Source organism: Lissotriton vulgaris, chromosome 6 (genome assembly GCF_964263255.1).
Source record: "Lissotriton vulgaris chromosome 6, aLisVul1.2, whole genome shotgun sequence".
Lineage (NCBI taxonomy): Eukaryota > Metazoa > Chordata > Amphibia > Caudata > Salamandridae > Lissotriton > Lissotriton vulgaris.
This window is the reverse complement of record NC_141694.1, coordinates 92557606-92576559: the sequence shown is the minus strand read 5'-3', so window position 1 is coordinate 92576559 and position 18954 is coordinate 92557606. Positions and strand designations below refer to the sequence as shown.

General features: G+C 50.2%; 1 protein-coding gene across 3 annotated transcripts in view; it reads right to left on the bottom strand.

Moving 5' to 3' along the window:
- The window catches only part of LOC147706848 (exportin-5-like), a 1626836-nt gene that overhangs the window by 1021096 nt on the left and 586786 nt on the right, over window positions 1-18954 (bottom strand). For all 3 annotated transcript variants that reach the window (XM_086926008.1, XM_086926006.1, XM_086926007.1), the window contains one exon: window positions 1946-2145. In XM_086926008.1, the coding sequence (XP_086782134.1) occupies window positions 1946-2145 (200 nt within the window). The remainder of the gene's footprint in view (window positions 1-1945; window positions 2146-18954) is intronic.

Sequence of the window (18954 nt, the reverse complement as noted above, 5' to 3'; positions counted from 1 at the left end):
TATGTACCTATATATAAAGGTAGATATAGGTATACTATATCTAAGCAAGGGGTGATTACACCACCTTGCCCCAGCTGAGTGATCAGCCAGTGGTGTCAGTTTGGATGGCCAGCCAGGGGTGGCATAATACATGCTGCAGACCCTGGTAGGCATTGGATGCACCTATGCCCTGGGTACCTATGGTACACTATACAGGGGCTCACAAGGTGACCCAATACCCAATTGGATATGTACCTAAAGTATATAGAGTCCATTTTACAGAGAGAGCAGATAGCCTGGGGCCCTGAATAGCAGGATCCCAGGCCAACTAAGTCAAAAACCAGCTACACACTAGGCAAAAAGTTGGGGGTAAACATAGTCCGATATCCACCTTCCTACACTCATGGCTACGAGGAAGTCTTGAATCTCCCCTGGAGTCGCATTGAGTCCAGGGACCAGAGGGTGTGGGACCGGATGCGACTCCTGCGGCTCTGGCAGGTCGCGCGAGGGGAGTCAGAAGAGCAATGTTGCTTCTTCGACTTCTTCTTGCCATGCCTCGACTTACCGGAGTGCGAGGACTTGGATCCTGACGAACGGTGATGACTTCGGCTCTGCGACCGGTTCCTCGACTTCCTCCTCGACCGGGACCTCGAGCGGCACGTAGCCGACTGCCGAATCATGAGTAGCTCGCGGGACCGCTCCCGTCTAGCTTTCGACGTCAAGGCACGACTTGTCATCGTGGTCGGCCCCTAAACAGTAGAGACACCGGCGGTGAGGGTCGGTAACCGACATCAGTCAGTGACAGGTGTCACACGGCTTGAAACCGGGCATCCCTACTGGCACCAGGAGCCAAAGTCGACTCGAAAAAGATAGACAAAATTGTCCAAAAAGTTAGTCAAAAAATGACTAAGGGTACGCTCTTCCCGGATCTACGCTTGCTGGCGTGGAAAAAAGAAGAATTGACGTCAGCGCGCGAGGGCGTCTTCTAAACACTCCAGCGATGTCATCCCGGTGATCACGACGCCGACAACTGACGCGGAGCTGCAGACGGCGCCTACCGACACGCAGAGGAACTGCTGGCGAAAACTTTCCGGATCCAGTCTGACGCCTGGGGATATTCGAAGGTAAGGAATCTAACACTAACGTGTTTCTTTCAGATCTGATCCTACGATACAAAACTGAGGTTGGGAAACACAACGTGTACATGTGAATGGATTTCTTTTCTACTGTTTTCTTACTCTATGTCTGATATTAGAATGCACAGTAAGACTAGGGGAATGGCTGCCTGTGAATCCATGGAAGGAAAGACCCTGCACCGATTCAACAGTTCACAGACCTGCAGTGTTCCATGGAAGTGGAGGGCAGACTGCCAACCAGGTATGTCCAAAGTCATACCTAGCTGCAGGGGAGAATATGAGTGATAAAACTTGTATGTAACCTTATTCGAGGCTTGTCGACTACCTCACAACCAAGAGAAAACAGACATTAGCAAGGTCTTTTGTAAACAGGTGGGAAAATGGGTATCTGCACCTATTTGATGGAAGAAAATGGGAACAGAGTATGGAAGATAGTAAAATAAGAGGGAAGATTAATGAGGTACTGTAAAAAAGGTAACAGGAGTTACAAAGTCATAGTACAACTAAGGGGTATAAAAAAGAAACAAGGATTGACAAACCAATAGAGTAGAGGAAAAAAGTCCCACAAATATATGGAAAGAAAAGGCCGTTAGGAAAGTGATGGGGGTGGTGCGTAGATGCTTGGTATGTAACAGTGGCTTCTGGGGGAAACATCTATTAAGAGATGTATGTTGCTTTTTACATGAGCTTGATTCCAAACAGCCTCCAGGAAAATCTAATTTGTTTGAAGCTAAACATAAACATGAGAGCTTGAGAGCTTGAGTTTAATTCATGATCAGTGACCACTTCTGTCTAATGTTACCTAACAGGTTAAGAGATGGCAGCCTTACCATTGCATCACCTCAGACAGCCAGAGTGCAGCTACAGGAGTCAGCAGCTCTTCCAGGAACGCTTTCTGCCGCTCATAGTTTACAAAGTGGTTGCTGAGCTGCACCAAACACTTTGTCAAGAGAACCTTCTCCATTCCAGTCATCAACAGCTCGTTGGACAACAGATACTTCACATTATCAAACAGTGTCTGCAAGTGCGGCTGAAAACAGAACACAACAGAATGAAGGGCTGCTAGGAACTTTTCTGGAGTTACGTGATCAGGTTTTGGCCTAGACACAGAAAAACACTCAGTTATGTTTCACAAGACACACATTTCATACATGACCCTGCATTCATCTCAGATTCAGTGTGTATTTTTATTTTTAATTTTCAAAACCTTTATTGACAAGTTCAATACAGACAGAATACAGTTTGCAACAGATCCGATCAATATACACAGTAGATTTTGAGCCGAATATCATAAATGCAAAGACATTCCCAACATGCAAGAGATAGATTCCGTGAGGCCCTGCAATGACAACTCATGTTAATCCCCTCCCTGGAGGAGGTGGGGGCACAGCCGCAGGGATGAGGACAGGTGAAGCAACCAGGGGAGGCAGAGGGATTGAGGGAGGCAGTTACTGACCAGCACCTGCGGGGCGCCGGCGGGGAGTGCGGAAGAGACAGCACGGCTCGAAGGAATTTGGGAAAGATGATATGCCACCAGAGGTGCCCATATGTCAATAGGGCGCGACCTCACAGGGAGTAAGTCCCAGAATTCCAACAGCAGGGTATGGCATCTCGAGTCGTCCTTAAGCCAATGAGCATATTGGGGCACCGGTCAGCGACCCCAGCACATGGCCACCCTACGCCTAGCCAAAACCAGCAGCATTGCAATCAGGCAGCGGGAAGCATCCGGGCAGAATTTCACAAATCCTAGCAGAAACAACGGTGAGTCGGGCTGCACCATCGCGAGGTGATTGCGGAGATAGCGGAGCATACCGCTTGCCAAAAATCTGACACCTTGGGGCACAGCCATGCTACATGAGCAAAGTCCGCAGCAGGGGCAGCGCTTCGCATGCAACTATCGCTAGGTATGAGTCCTAGTTTGTGAAGCTGGGCAGGAGTGCGGTATAACCTATGTAAATACTTGAAATTAATAAGTGGAAGCCGGTAGTTGGGTGACAGTTTCTTCATCTGATAGCAGTCAGCCTGGGCAATGTCCATGCCCAAGTGTACTCTCCATGCCACGCGCACCCGATCTGTGGAGATGGAAGTGGACGACAACGTGAGGGCGTACAGTTAAGTGACTATTTTGTGAGGAGGTGGGGTTGGGTATATGAAATCGAGGGCAGTCATTGCGGGCTGAGGCTGGGGGAACGTAGGATGTAACTCCCGACATATCCCGCGCAACTGGTAAAACAATAGCATGTCCAGCGGACCAGAAGAGGCAGAAAGAGAATAGAACGTGGCAACGGGGTCTGGATCTGCCAATGTCGACAGGCCCAAGCATGATGCATGTTTGGACATGCCGGATGACTGGAGGGTGGGAAAAGCAGGATGCAGCACAATCAGCATGGCATTAGCCGATAGTATCGGGAAATTGGAGAGTCAGCACAGTCCGGTCCAGGCTCAACGCAATGTCTCAACCGTGTCCACATCCGCACGCAAGCGACTCGACCGGGCGAATAGGGCCGTGACCAGCGGCCAGGGTGATGCCATGTCAGTCTCCACAGCCACATGTCGGTGATAGGGACGGGGTGGATACAAAAATGCAGAAAGCTAGCCTGAGCGCATAAGGCGTATAGCTTAAAATTAGGAGTGCCCATACCCCCTACCGACATAGGGAGAGTGAGGATATCATACACGATTCCAGGCTGTTTACCGGCCAAAACGAGAGAGATGATCAGAGAACAGAGCTTGCAAAAGAAATGAGCAGTGAGGATGATAGGGATGTTCAGAAAAAGGTAGAGGAATTTTGGCAGAACCACCATATTAGCAATGGCCATGCGACTGGCGATAGATAATGGAAGCCAACTCCATTGCGGAATTTTGGATTCCAGCCAACCCACTGCATGCCCGAAGTTAGATCTCTAGAGGTCGTCCAGATCCCTACTCAGCCAGATACCTAGGTAGGGGTGGGGCCGGAGGCCCAAACAAAGGGAAAGTTCGGCGTAAATGATCTGGTGGCATCCGTAATGGGGAAAACACAGACTTGATCCAGTTCAACTGTATGCCCGACAATCCACCAAAGCGTTATTATCTCCCGTACTAGAGGGCTGAGATTGTCTTGGGGGTGGCGAACATACAGAGTGATGTCGTCCCTATACATAGAGACTAGGAGGGAGCGGGCAGATAAGTCTATACCCATCGGAGTGTGATGCTGCCGGAGTCTGGCCGCCAGAAGCTTCAAGAAACCGCTTGGTAGTCGTGCACTTAATAAATATTTTAATTTCAATTTAATTCCAATTTCCATCGCGATGGTGAACGGCATAGGTGACAAAGGACACCCCTGCCATGTGGCACGTTCAGTACAGATGGGATCCGATATCTGCCCTTTGATTTGGAGATGAGCCGAAAAGGAGAGTATAGAGAAGAGATATCTTTCGTATAAACATATTGCTAAAACCAATGCGTGGTAGGAGAAAAAATAAAAAGGGCCATTCGAGCGTGTTGAATGCCTTAGTGGCATCTAGCAGAGCGGCATCTGCGGGGCGTCTGGGGTTGATCTGGTGCAGAGCTGAAAATATGGTCCGGAGGTTGTGCGAGGTGGCCCGACCAGGAATGAAACAAGACTGATCAGGGAGAGCAATGATAGGCATTAGTGAAAGAAGGCGAGAAGCAATTAATTTAGCGAACATTTTATTGTCAGTATTAATAAGAGAGAGGGGGCGATAGGAATTATAACAGTCGGCTGGATTGTCAGGCTTGAGTCACAACATTATCATCGCCTCACGGAGGGACTGAGGAAAGAGGTCATTATCGAAAGAGTTGTACATTGGAGCCAAATATGGTTCTAAAAGAGATGCATACGTTTTATAAAAAGAGGCAGTTAGACCATCCAGACCAGGGGCCTTGTCGCCAGGCAAGGTACTAATGGCAGCAAGTATCTCCTCTTTAGTAGAGGGCTCATCTAAAAATTCCTGATGATAATTCTCCAGCCATACCAACGCCATAGTCTCAAAATATTGTTCAAAGGCCTCACGCGAGGGGGTGGGAAGCCAGCGGTTTAGAGCTGCGAGTAAAATTACATGAAACGAGCCTTAATCTCCTCAGGAGAGGTGGTTCTAGAGGGGCCCCCCGTCACTGACAGCAGTAATATATGACGCATCCTGGGAAGGGCGTAGGTGGTTTGCGAAGGTCTTTCCCGGCCAATCTCTGCCCAGAAAGGCAAGCTCTATATCAGCTTATCAGTAAATTCAGTATGCTTTTGCCTTAGAAGCGCAAGGATCTCAGGCCGGAGTGTGCATCCTGAGCGGCGTCCAGAGCCCTAATTTGAATTTCCAACTTCGCCAGAGTGGTACGGATAGAACAGAGGACACCAGCCTGTTTAGAAATACACTCGCCCCGTATTACTGTTTTGAAGCATTCCCAAAGAACAGAGGGAGAGTCTACCGAACCCGCATTTAGATCAAAATATTTAGAGATGGCTGTTTGGATCTCGTCGCAGAAGACTGTTTCATGAAGCACGTTCGGGGGAAGCAGTCATGTAAAGCCTCGCTGTGGGGAATGAGTTAGACGAAGACTGATTTGAACTGGAGCGTGGTCTGAAGAGGTACGCGCCATATGAGTGGCAGAGGTAAGCCAGGTGAGGATGTCTGGGGAGGTGAGCCAAAAATCGATGCGCGATCAGCAGCCCAGAGCCCACGTTACGCAAGTGCCCTTGCAAACGTCGGGCCACACATGACGCCAAGCTTCATAAAGCGAGCTGTCAGTAAGTATGGACTGAAGCATTGCTGTAGAGCGCGGATGGGAGGAATGGGGACCAGAACGATCCAGTGCCGCTGCTAGAGTAACATTAAAATTCCCTCCAAGACAATAGCTGCCGGGTCAAAGGAGGAGATAAGATGCCATATATGAGTAAAGAAATTGGGGTCGTCCGAGTTGGGGCGGTACACAGCAGCAATCGTCACGGGTCGAGTCAACAAGGAGCCATGTAGAATAACATATCTGCCATTGGGATCCGTTAGTGCCTGAATAGTTTCCCAGGGGAGACCCCCCCCCCCCGAGTATCAGAATGGAGACCCCCCTTGCGTAAGAGGAGTAAAACGAGGAATGTGATTCTCCCCAGTAGCGCAACTGGAGTCTGGAAGAAGACTCAGACAAGAGGCGCGTCTCCTGAAAGACACACATGTCTACACCCTGTGTCGCTGCAAGTGAGATTGAATGAGCCTGGCATTTCAGTGATCATTGAGAACACGTATGTTCCAGGTCCAACAAATGCGGTCAGTCATGTTGTACTTTACACAAGCGAGGTGCGTCGCAGTGCAGGCAGGACATACATCGGGTTGAACCAGATGTTGTGCAGCAGCGCAGTATCTCCTACCGGCAGGGACGCTATGTGAGCGCCTCCAGCAAGAGGTTTAGCAACTTGAAAGCAAGTCACCTGGACGGTGCGCAGAGACCCAGAAGGGGAATGAAAAAGGGGGAGGGAAGAGCAGTGCTTTTTGGACTTGGGGGAGTGTTGTGCATGAACTCATTGCAGTTGGAAACAGTAAACACAGTAAAGTGATGCAATCTAACCACATAGAACCAGTAAAGATTAGACGAAAGGTAAAATACCAAACCCTCCACACCCAGCAGACCCTCCCATGATAGCCACTCAAAAAAAGGTCCTAAACGTTTTTCAAATGTCTCAGCCGCCTCCCAGTACTCTCACCCCAACAGACCAAAAAGCAGCGTCATGAGGACCCAAAACCCTGCACCCACTTCAACCCCCCAAACAAGCCCAAGAAGACCCACCAACCCCAGACCCACTCCAAACCCCCAATCAGGCTGAGATACCACCCATGCCCACCCCATGAACCCGCAACTTGGAACAGGGGAAACCATAGTAAGAAAGGGAATTATCCCGTTAGGGCATGGTTTGGTAGACACCCCTGCAGTTAAGCAGGGTGGCCAAGCTACTAGAACTTCAGACAACATTCAGTGATTAATAAACCCAGAAAAATACAACCAGTCAATCATTGTCGCTAAGACGATCAACTTCAGCAGGCTGAGAGCTGGATGGTGAGGAGCGTGATGATTTGTCAAGTTTCTTTGCAAAGGCGAGGACATCTCTGGGGTCAGGGAATACAAGCGTTTTAGCACCCTGTCGAAGTCTAAATTTTGCTGCGTAATGCAAGTGAATAAGAGACCTCCAGTTTTTGCAAAATCCACTTTGCAGGAAGGAATTCTCGTCTGGCAGCCTGAACAGTGACAGTGTAGTCCGAAAAGAACGAGAGTGAATTGCTGTGAAGATTTATTTTGCCCATGACCCGTGCTGCACGAAGATCTCAGAAAGGTCTCAGAAATTTAGAATTTTTGCAATGATAGGGCGAGGAGGTAATCCGGGACCGGGGCGTGGTCCAAGGGAGCGGTGTGCGCGTTCGACAATACAAAATGAGGGGAGTACATCACTAAAGAGTTCTGAGACCAGTTTCTCCACAAAATCTTCCATACTGGCTATGTTGGTGGATTCTGGGACGCCAGTTATGCGGAGGTTACTCCGACTGGAGCGCGCCTCCAAATCCTCATTTTTCTCCCGAATAAGAGCAAGGATTTTGTCCATCTGTAGCAGCTTCTGGTGATCCTGAGTGGCAGCATCCTCAGCGTCCAAGACCCTGGACTCGACGTGGAGGAGACGATTGTCGTGTGTGTCAACACGGACCTTCACAGAGTCCAGCCGGGCTGAAAGCTGGTCCAGTTGGGTCGCTATTCCAATGACCATAGATTTTACGTCCAACATGATGCTTTTAGGTCATCGTTGCGAGAGGGGGGCGAGTCCATGGTGGCGGCGGGGTCACCACCGTCCGAGCTAGTGCCGTCCTGACGAGTCGACATGCGCTGATCGAATGCAATTCTGGGCTGTTTGGGGTCGGTCCTTCCCATAGCAGAGGAATCTCGCAGGCGACCACACCACGAAATGGGGGAGAAACAGAGTGCCCTGAGTGAGCAGATTAAGCACCAGGAGGAACCGCCAATACGCCTCCAAGTATCTACAGCAGCAGGAGCAGTAGGCACCTGAACAGAGGAGATCAGCTGGCAGCGTGGGCCACAGGGCGTCAACCCGGCCAGGCAGGACTCCGCCAGCGCGACTCCCCAGCAGACAAAGGTCAAGAAAGAAGACGAATGGGCAGGCAGAGAGCAAATTTAAGTTCTGGAAGGCCCACGGGTCCCCAAGAGAAAGGCACAGTCAACTGGCATGAGGGGGACCCGTACTTCAAGATGCGCTCCATCTCGCGTTCAGGCCATACCGATGGAGCCTCCCCCAAAGAGGGCCTTGAAGGAGAGAAGCCACCGCAATGCCAGGTTCCAAAATGTGGCGCCACAGCAGGGGTATGAAGGAGCAGTCACGGAGGCTCTAAATGGCAGCACAGCAGCAGTGCCGAGGCGAACCCCCCCACAGGCAGCAGCAACAGACAAGACAGAGATTGCAGCACCAGCCGCAAAATACACAAGGCCCGCATATGACCGGCGTAGCGCGTCAGATAGCAGGCCAGGCATAGGGGAGCAGATTAGGCCTCAGGCAGTCCAGGCCCCTGATGATGTGTGTGCTGGGGGCCAATCCATCACAGGCCGCCGGGGAAGGCCGCAGAGGCAAGAGCGGGTCAGATGATCCCAGCACAGCACCACAGCAGCGGGATGGGGGTGGGAGAGCGCACACCAGACCGGGGCAGACGCGACGGGGAAACGTGGGAGGCGCGCTGCTCGCGTTACCAGGCCCTGGCACTGAGAGGGGCAGGAAAGGCGCCAGACAGGAACGGGGGTAGAAAAAAGGCGCCAGAGCGACCCAGGCCGGGCATTTCAGCTCTTGCACCCCCAGCCCTGCCGCCGAGAGCCCCGGCGGCGACAGCACTCATCCAATGCCAGCAGGAACCACAGACGACCCTCCGGCTGCACGGAGCCCCAGGCAGCCCTGCCGATGACAGAAGCCGAATGGCTGGGCTCCTGCCGGCCCGCGAGGCGTAGGGCCAGCTCCTCAGACGAGCACCAGCTCCCAGTCCCAGAGAGGCTCCGGAAGGCGAAGACAGCTCGAAGCGATGCCGCAGGTAAGGTTTAGTCAGGAAACACTGGTTGCAGCTTATGAAAATGCCGTAGTCTGCAGGATTATATCGGATTTTGAGCTTGGCCGGCAAAACCCACTTAGAATGCGGCCAAGCCACGCCCTCTCAGATTCAGTGTCTATTTTAATACAACATGTTTTATATACTTATACACCATGCTTTATATTTATATTTTTGCAACATGTAGTCCACCAATTCCTTCCAGAAGATGGAAAATCGTGACCTCATAACAAGCTCACTGGTGGACTTACATTCACAAAATACTCTGTTTATTTGTACTTTTACATTAAACCATTCAAGTTTTCTATAAACTACATTAGAAACCACCGCACTACATAATTACCATTAAAGGACAATTTGTATCCTCCCAATTCCATCATTCCTTTCACAAAGTGCAAGAGGATCAGATTAATGTACAGGCATTGCTAAACCCCCACTATGTGATGTAACATTAGTCAATGGACCATTCCTATACTAGATACCTGACCAGTTAAACTGTTTTCAGGGACAATACTTTTCTAGCTGGAGTCACACAGAAATTTCAGCTCTTGGATGCAAGACGATAAGAGGAAAAGTTACTTACCGTCGGTAACGTTCTTTATGGTAGAGGCTCTATCTAGCCCCAGATTTCTCACCTTTTGAATGCTCCTCAGGAGTGACACCGGATCCAGAACTTTTCAGCAGTACCTTGGCACACCACCAGTTGGATCCGAGCTGCTCTGCAATGATGCAGATCGCTCCAGAAATGAGGTGCATAGCATATATATGCACCACCCCCATGCGATGACTTGAAATGCCTTTGAGGCTGTCCGCGCTCCAGATGCAGAGCAACAAGAGCACATTGGTTGTGACTAGTGTGCAGATTCCTAGACTTGGAATCCTATTAATGGATACAGCCCAATCACGCAATGAAGAGGATAGGCGGACCAATGAAGAATGTGCAGCTATATAGAGTCACTACCAGAAAGAGTTTCAAAGGTATGTAACTTGTTCTTCTGATAGAGACATCTAGCCGCAGATACCTCGCTTTTGAATAACTACCAAAGCAGTACCTTTTCTGACGGTGGGTCTGTGAAAGGACTCAAATCAGAAAATCCCGCAGGATTGAGAGGGAAATTCTCACAGAACGCAACTGCCCAGACAATACTTCTTGTGAATGTACAGCAGGAACCTCATGTAGTTGCCTGGAATATGTCTAGGACAGGGACTCTGTATGCTAAGGAAGTGGTAGCAGCTTTGGCCCTGGTAGAATGAGCATGCAGAAGTTATGGAGGCTACCTTTCAGACAATGCATTGCAGATCTTAATATAGAGCATGTTCAAGAAGAAGTTGGTTCTCTTCTGTACTACCTTACCGTTTCTTGCTTCAGAGAACCCAGCAAAGAGTTAATCATCTACCTGGTGTTCCTTGCTATGACCAATGTAAAAGCTGGGTGCTCTTTTGGTATCCAAGCGATGGAGCCTCTCCTTCTCCTTAGAGGGATGAGGTGGAGCATAGAACGCATGCAAGGTGATGGTTTGACCAATGACGCTCAAGTCCACAGAACCAGTTTGTCTGGTAAGAAGGTAGTACATGGTTGATTGAAACAAAGACCAGAAGGTCACTCATATGAGTGCTAACCTCAACGAACACCATCTTAAAAGGAGCAGTGAGGGACAACTGAGAAGTGGCTCGGAGTGCACACTAAATAAACTGAGGGCCAGGTTATGGTCCCACTGGGGAATCACAAAAGGAGAAGCAGAACATATGTGGGTGCCCTTTCAAGAATCGCATCACAAACGGTGACAAACAAAGAGGACTGATCTGGCAAAAGTAAGATTGTAGTAAGGGCCTGAAGATATCCTTTAACTGTGCCCAAAGCAAAGCTTTTTCAGGCAATAGACAATACAAACAGAACGAAAGATAACTTGCCCTAGAGGGGCTGTTAAAATTGAGTTACTGGTTGACTAGGGTATGAGCCCTGGTCAAGCATCAACCACAATCCTAGTCAGGGTAAGGACTAAGAAACCCCCAAATTAACCTGTGCTCAACCCCCTGGTAGCATGACACAGAGCATTCAGGCTTAACTTAAGAGGCACTGCGTAAAGAATTTGTGCAACACTTCGAACAGTAAAATAATGAAAACACCACACAAAAAGATCCCACAACAGGTTAGAAAATAGAGATTAATTTAATGAATAAAATAAGACCAAAAACAACAAACATCTGCTCAGTAGAACCATAGTTTAGAGTTTGTAAATAATATACTGTAAAATATAACTTAGAAACCAAAATCGCAAACTGCAGCCATCTGGTCGAGTTAGACCTGCTCAAATTCAAAAGTTTAGAACGACAACGAAGGAGTGAAGGTCGAACACAGTCCCAGATTAGTACTGCTGAAGGTTTATTGTCTCAAGTTTTAGTGAAGTAGTGTGGCTCACTGGTTAGAGGCGGCAGACCCGAGAGCAGAGGACGGCCCGGGACCAGGGTTCGATTCCCGGCGCGGCAGGTTCCTGGACCAGGGTCAGCGGACTCGATAATTCTCTCGCCTCGGTGCCCACTCTGATCAGCGATCACACTCGGCAACTCTGGGCATTAGCTTGCCTCATCTTCACTAACGGCCCCACCAGACTGCCGGGGATGCCTGGTCTCACCCTGGAGATACCCATTAAGGGACCATCTCTCAGGGAAGCCAGGAAGGGTTTCGCAGCGGTCGAAGCGCCTTGGGACCCTACGGGTAAGTAGTGCGCTATATAAATGCCTATACATTTACATTTACATTTGCCAAGAACCCAGTTTGCGTGGAAGAAGATCACCAGGAGCAAGAAGAGTGTTCCCAGTGGTCGGCGTGGCAAGAGGAGCAGGCTGGGCATTGTGGACGGGTGGGCTGGTGCTTTAGTTAGAGGTCCCCGCAGGGGATTGATACTAGCTGCGCAATGTGTTGAAACTGTGTCAGCTCAAGGTGACTTTCAATGCGAGCGGCGCGGTTCCGTGCGAATGGGCCAGTTTGTGGTAAAACAAGCCCAAGAGCTCGTATTTAGGAGCTCGAGAGCCATACACTTTTTATTTTTACTTGAAGTTACCCGCCTAGTGATTAAAACAAGGCAGAGAAGGATAAATTACTTATCTGTAATCCTAGTTCTTTTCCAGGGGTATCCTCATCAAAGTCATAGGCACATGAATACTACCGCCCATGCATGGGGACCCCAGAAAATATATTAAAATAAATATATGAAAACATATATATATATATATATATATATATACATATACATTTAATGAAAAACAATCAATGCAGCCTTCCATATACCCCAGGCTGAGCAATGCTGTAAGATTTTTCTTCGCACACATACAAAAACAAAGCAGGAAAACAAAGGAAATTTTAACTGCTTTTAATAGACAGCAAAAAACATAACCCTGCAAAGAGAAAAGCAGACATTGTCAGCTCATTGGCTGCATTGTAACTTCAATAGTATAGAAAGCTGAAAAGCTAACCAAGAGAAACACAAAGAAACTGGCACCATTCCTTTAAGGCAACCATGACCCCTAGCTTCCCATCATGCCTCAGGGCCGACAGGTCAGTTATTTGCAGAGACCCGGAGGTCAGGGCACAAAGAGATTACACTTTTTGGATCATTTGCCTGGGAGTCGGGAGGGTTGCTTATGACTTTGAGGAGGATACCCCTGGAAGAGAACTAGGATTACAGATAAGTAACTTATTCTTCTCTTCCAGGGGATCCTCATATAACACTTCTACATTATCATGGCAGCTTTGACATCTACTTCTATTTAACATTAATCAGCACTGTACCCGGAGGTCGAGCGGCGTTGCTTAGGAAAGTGTCAAAAACGTTAGCCCAAGTGTAGTTGTAACTCTTTCGTAGAGAGTTCTCATGTCTGCTTTTGTTTTTCCTCTCTAACCCCTCCAGGTCTAATAAACTGATCCCAACATCCCCCCACCCTCCCTGGATCCTACCACCCATGCTTGGAGTTCATACGGTCTACATCTAGTAGTGTCACCAGGAGCTAATGGTTGTCTAGGTTTGTAATGTGCCTGGTGTGGCTGGGGAAGTATTCTCATCCAATGTCGGAAGTTTCCCATCGTCTTGCAACGATCTGTCCCGTAAGGCCTGCACCAGAGTTTCCCAAGCAGCCGCTGCGACCAGCGCCCTGACGTCCGATCTCCGGCGTGCTACTTGGTATCTTAGTGTGCTTTCGGCAGTCGCCCATTTCAAGAACTCATTGATCCATCTCCTATATGTGGGGCTCGTTTTCGCTTTCCAAAGCCTCGTAATTTCCCTCTTTGCTAAGAGAAGGCCCATATCAATAAATTTACTTGTAATCTTATTTTTGGGAGTATGCGGGAACCAATGTAGTACACTGGCAGCCAGATCAAATTGTAAGTTCCTCTCCGTCACCTCATTCAGTGTGTCTCCAACCGCCTGCCAATAATCATCTAAGTCAGGCAGGACCAAAATATATGGACCAGTTCCGCCCCCTCTGTAGTGCATCTGGGGCACCCTGCCTCGGCAACTCCAAAATACTGCCTAATTTTGCCGGGTGTCAAATAGGCCCTATGGAGGATAAAGAAGTGTATCTGCTGGAAGCGTGCGTACCTCATGCTCTTCCGTGCTCGACGCACTATCTGCGCCCAAGCTGTCTCGGGGATCTCCCTGTTCAAATCAGCTTCCCACTTGGCTTTTAGCCCTGTCAAAGGCGGCAAGTTCTCCCATAGCATTCTAGAATACAGGCATGTGATAGCCTTATGGGTTCCCGCCGCCATCATGGTGTATTGACATGCCATGGTCGTCATGGGTTCCAAGAGCCCCCCTTTCCAGTGCGCCTTTACAGCCCTAGTCACTGCAAAGTGCAGCAAGAATCCTCCTCTCGGGAGGCCAAACTGCTCCTGCAGCGTTTCATACGGTATTAAAACACCATCGTCAAACAAGTCACCTATTACTTGTAGCCCTGCGTCTTCCCAGAGCTGCAACTGCGACCAGTCTCCTCCATGGGGAAACACCGTCACCATGCCGAGGGGAATCTCAGGCACGTATGGATGCCGTACACCTGCTCGCCTTTGGGAGGGGTTCCACCAGAGCCTAAATGTCTGGTCTTCGAGCGTTAAATCGCTCACAGTTAGCCTCTGCTTCAAGGTAATATAAGCTAGGACATGCCTCGGAGTGCCCCCAACTCGTCCATCCTCCAGGCTGCGATACACTCTCGCCACCTCCTGCTTGAAGATCTGCAGCTGTGCCGCGAGATAGTAAAGCTCGAAGTCTGGAACCGCTAAGCCTCCTTCGTCCTTGGGGCGGAGAAGCGTTTTGAGCGCAACTCTGCATCTACCCGAGCCCCAGAGGAACAAAGTCAATTGTGATTGTAAGCATCGAGAAATGGGGTTGGGTATCCACACTGGTAGCGTGCGGAAATAATAAATAAGGCGCGGCAGAGCAACCATTTACAATAGAGAGATTTGGCGGTCACCGAGAGCGGTAGGGTGGCCCAAAAGGCCATACTTCCCTTCAACGCTCGCATGCAGCGGCCCACATTACCATCTAGCATATCCGTCGCTGTGTGGTATACGTAGACCCCTAAGTATTTCAGGCACGTGGGCTCCCATTTGAGGTAGGGACAGTGGGCAGGCCGCACCTCCCCCTGACGCATAGGAAATAAACATGTCTTGACCTAGTTGACCCTTAAGCCCGAGATCTCTCCGAAACGCAAAAGAAGCCTCTCTGCTCCCTCCAATGCTTCCTCCGCATCCTCAAGGAATAACAATAAGTCATCTGCGTATAGGGAAATAAACTGTTGCTCCCCCCCACTGGCTATACCCCTATAATGTATCCCCTTCCGTATCTCAGCTGCTAGAGGTTCAATCGCAAGGGCAAAGAGTAGGGGGGACAGGGAGCAACCCTGCTGCGTCCCACGCTCCACTTGGTTCTGGTGTGACCCATGACTCTGTATAAATACTCCCATTCTAGGCTATCGAACGCTTTCTCGATATCAATGGACAAGACCATAGGCGCCTTCACCCCTGGGTGAGCGTCATCTAGCAGTCGTATAAGTCTCCTGATATTCATGGTTGTGTTGCGTGAGGGGATAAATTCTGACTGATCTTTGTGTATCAATCTGGACATATGATGCAATAGTCTAGTTGCTAATATACTACTTAAAATGTTGTAGTCTGTAGTAAGCATAGATAGTGGTCTATAGGAAGTCTGGTTACAGCTCTCTCTCCCTGGCTTCAGCAAGGGGATCATTAAGACCTCGTGCATAGAGTGGGGCAAACGGCCAGCAGTTCTTGCTTCGTTATATACCAATTGGAGCCGCGGTACCAATAGGTCCAAGTATTTACTATAAAATTCTATAGGCAAACCATCCAGGCCCGGCGTTTTATTGCGAGCAATCCGTTTCACGGCTCCTCTAATCTCACCTAGCTCTATGTCTCTGCCCAGTTCCTCCGCCTGTTCTTGGTTCAGTTGTGGGAGGCGCGACCCCTCGAGGAAAGCGTCAATGACACATTCTCGTCCCCCAAGTGCGCTCTTGTAAAGCATTGTATAATAGCTATGAAAGCTGCGGAGAATTTCAGCCTGAGTACAGACCGTGTGTCCCCCTTCCCCCTCTAGAGCCAGGATCGGGAGCTTCGCTTAGCGGGGTTAGCCAACCACGCCAGCAGCGTTCCAGCTTTATCCCCTTCATTATGCGCCCTCAGCGTGTATGCCCTGTGGTCAAAGCTACAGAGGCGCTCCACCTCAATCGCTACGGCCTCTCTAGCGCCGCTGACCTCCCCCTGGAGCTCTGGGTGATCCCGCCGCGCTCTTTCCGCTTCCCGCAGTTTAACCTCCGCCTTGTCTAGATCTCATAGCAGCACCCTACGCACTCCAGCATGTTTCCCGATGCATTGGCCCCTGAGAACAACCTTGAAGGCGTTCCATTCTATCGCCTTGGATGCCGTAGTGCCGTCATTTTCAGCAAAGTATTGTGTGATCCCTTCCTCAAGCGCTGCGTGAAACAGTAGGTCGTCCAATGTCTCAGGTCGCAGTTTCCATGTTGGGACACATGAGCGTTCGATCATCCAGTTCATCGTAATCAGCATGGGGTTATGATCCGATATCGTCCTAGCAAGATATTCAGTTCGCGCGATCGTATCACCGTCGGTGAACACAACATTGCATCAAGTCTAACGTGTAAATCGTGCAGACTAGAGAAGTATGAGTAGTCTTTCTCCAATGGGTGTTGTGTGCGCCAAGCATCGACCAATCCCCACCTCCCCTGCCAATCAAGTCTACCCTTCGTAAGTTGGTATACTGGGGAATCTCTCAGCGGTGGGTGAGACCTGTCCAATGTTACATCCGTGACTTAGTTGAAGTCCCCTCCTATCAAAACAGGACCCGCTAAGTAATGGGCAAGCGCCCCAGAGAGACGAGTCAAGAAGGGCAACTGGTCAGTGTTTGGTGCATATATGCTACATAAGGCGATATCCCTGCCTTGCAGTTTCCCTTCTATCGCTACATACCTGCCCTCAGGGTCAATTGTTTGCCTAGTCACCTGAAATGGAGTGCCCGCCCGGATCCAGATCAATGCTCCTCTAGCATACGCAGAGTATGTGGTATGATACAGTTGCCCTCTCCATCTGCGCTGCAGTGCCACCCCTTCCTGTTTCATCAGATGTGTTTCTTGGAGTAAGGCAATATGGATCCCCCTGCGGGTCAAATAGGCGTGTATTTTGTGCCTACTTGTCATTGTGTGTAACCCCCTCACATTCCAGGTTATACATCTCAACGTTCCCACATTAGCCATTATCCCATGGCAGCTGGTGCAGTATGAAACAATCCAAAACCCATGCGTGGGTGGTGGTGTCTCCCAAACTTGTCCCTAGAACCAAAACAGTTAACCCCCAACAGAGTGAGTCCCCCACAGTCCACTCCGCCCCAGAACAGGACCCAATATCACTCTATCAGCTCCCATCCAAACTCAAATTACCAACTTAACCCCCCCACCTATATCGCAGTCGTCACTGTGGTAGCCTTATGGGCCAATAGGGTGCAACTGTTGACCAGAAGGCGGCCGTGCCAGCCCCACGCCCCCGCCCTTGTGAACCCCTTATAACTAGCCGTGGTGGAATGACTTGTAGCACAGGACATTATCGTATCGTTCAACATAGTTCCCCCCTGTTGTCGTAAGGATCTGTCTCACCCAGTTCTCGCATCAGTTCTCCAGGATTTCCTCCAATGTCTGAGGCGTCACTATCGGGCCTCTGATGCTGTTGGCGTCCGATTGGTCCGTTTCCGAGCCTGTGGCTCGGCCTTCTGTATCTGTGCCCTGTCGCGACGGAGCTGTGGCAGTTCACAACAGTTCCACTACTGCCTGCAGCGCTGCTCTCCTCTCCCCTTCCATTCCATTTGTGACATCGAAGGCGTCCGGGATCCTTGTCGTCGCCTGAGGAGTCTCTGTGATTTCCGCTGTTATGGTAGGCGCCGTTCCTTGTCTACCCTGATTTTTGCTCCATCCGTGCCCGCCTTGTACGTTTCCCACCATGCCCAAGCGTCCGCCGATGTGGTAAAGAAGTGCGTCTTATCGTCCAAAACCACTCTGAGCTTGGCCGGGAAGAGCAGGGAATATTGTATGCCTTCAGTCCTCAGTTCTCGTTTTATGGACAAAAAGGAGGCACGCAGTCGCTGTGTCTCATAAGTGTAGTCAGGGAACAGTGTTACTTTGCTATTAGCTACCTGAAATGGACCCGCGTCGCGGGCCCTCTGGAGGAGCAAGTCCCTGTCCTTGTAGTGTAACAACTTAATTATCACCGGTCTGGGTGGCTGGCCTGTTTTGGGAGACCCAGCCGGAACACGGTGTGCACGTTCAAGCGTGAAGAAAGGCGATAGGCCTTCTGGTGTCACTTCCGATTTAAACCACTTGTCCAGGTAGTCAATCATGTCTCCGTCTTCTGTTTTCTCGGGCAGGCCCACTAAGCGAACGTTGTTGCGCCTACTTCGGTTTTCGGCATCCTCTGCCCTCCTTTCCAGCGATTGTATTCGATCCAGTGCGTCCGCTAGTTTCACCTCCATTGACTTGTGAGCAGGGGCCAGTTCCCGCAGGGAGTCTTCCGTGTCCTTGACCCCGTCTTTAAGTTTGGCATGGTCCTCGCGAAGGAGCCCCAGCCCCGTCGCCACTTGAGCGATGTCATGCTGCAAAGCTTCCTTTGTCTTCGCAATGGCCTCCAGTATCCGGTCCTTGTTGCAGGTCCGCAGGCCCCGGGGCAGAGCCCGCAGGCTTTTCCGAGCTCGCAACCTCATCGACCTTCCCCTTGTTCTTCCCCATCATGCTAGTGCCACTGTCGAGCCGTGCAGTACTTCAGTGAGAAGGAGGAACCCACGATCCCGAGCAGCTCGGGGATGCGCAGCCAGGGCCCCCGGCAGGTCACCAATCTTGGAATTCTCGCCTCTGCAACTCCAGCAGCACCCCAGCAAGAAAGGTCTGCCAGAACAGTCGTCCTCGCTCACCTGTGGGTCCCTAGCGCCTCCCTCTGCAGCCCAAGTCCGACGCCCCCTTGGCACTTTGTAACAGGATGATTCCCAGCTCGGGCATATATCCGGTGTCGTGTTAGCACCTTAGGTGGGTCCGCGGGCGCCAAAGACTATTCTGGGAATACGCGCTCTGCCTCTCAGCACCCCTCGTCCACCTCACTGGGGCAATTATGTGGCTCAACTGTGTTGTATAATCGCAGTCAGGGCTTGCAGGGTCACCCCACTGGAATGTCCTTGGGTCCTCAACAACAGCCAATGTCAGCT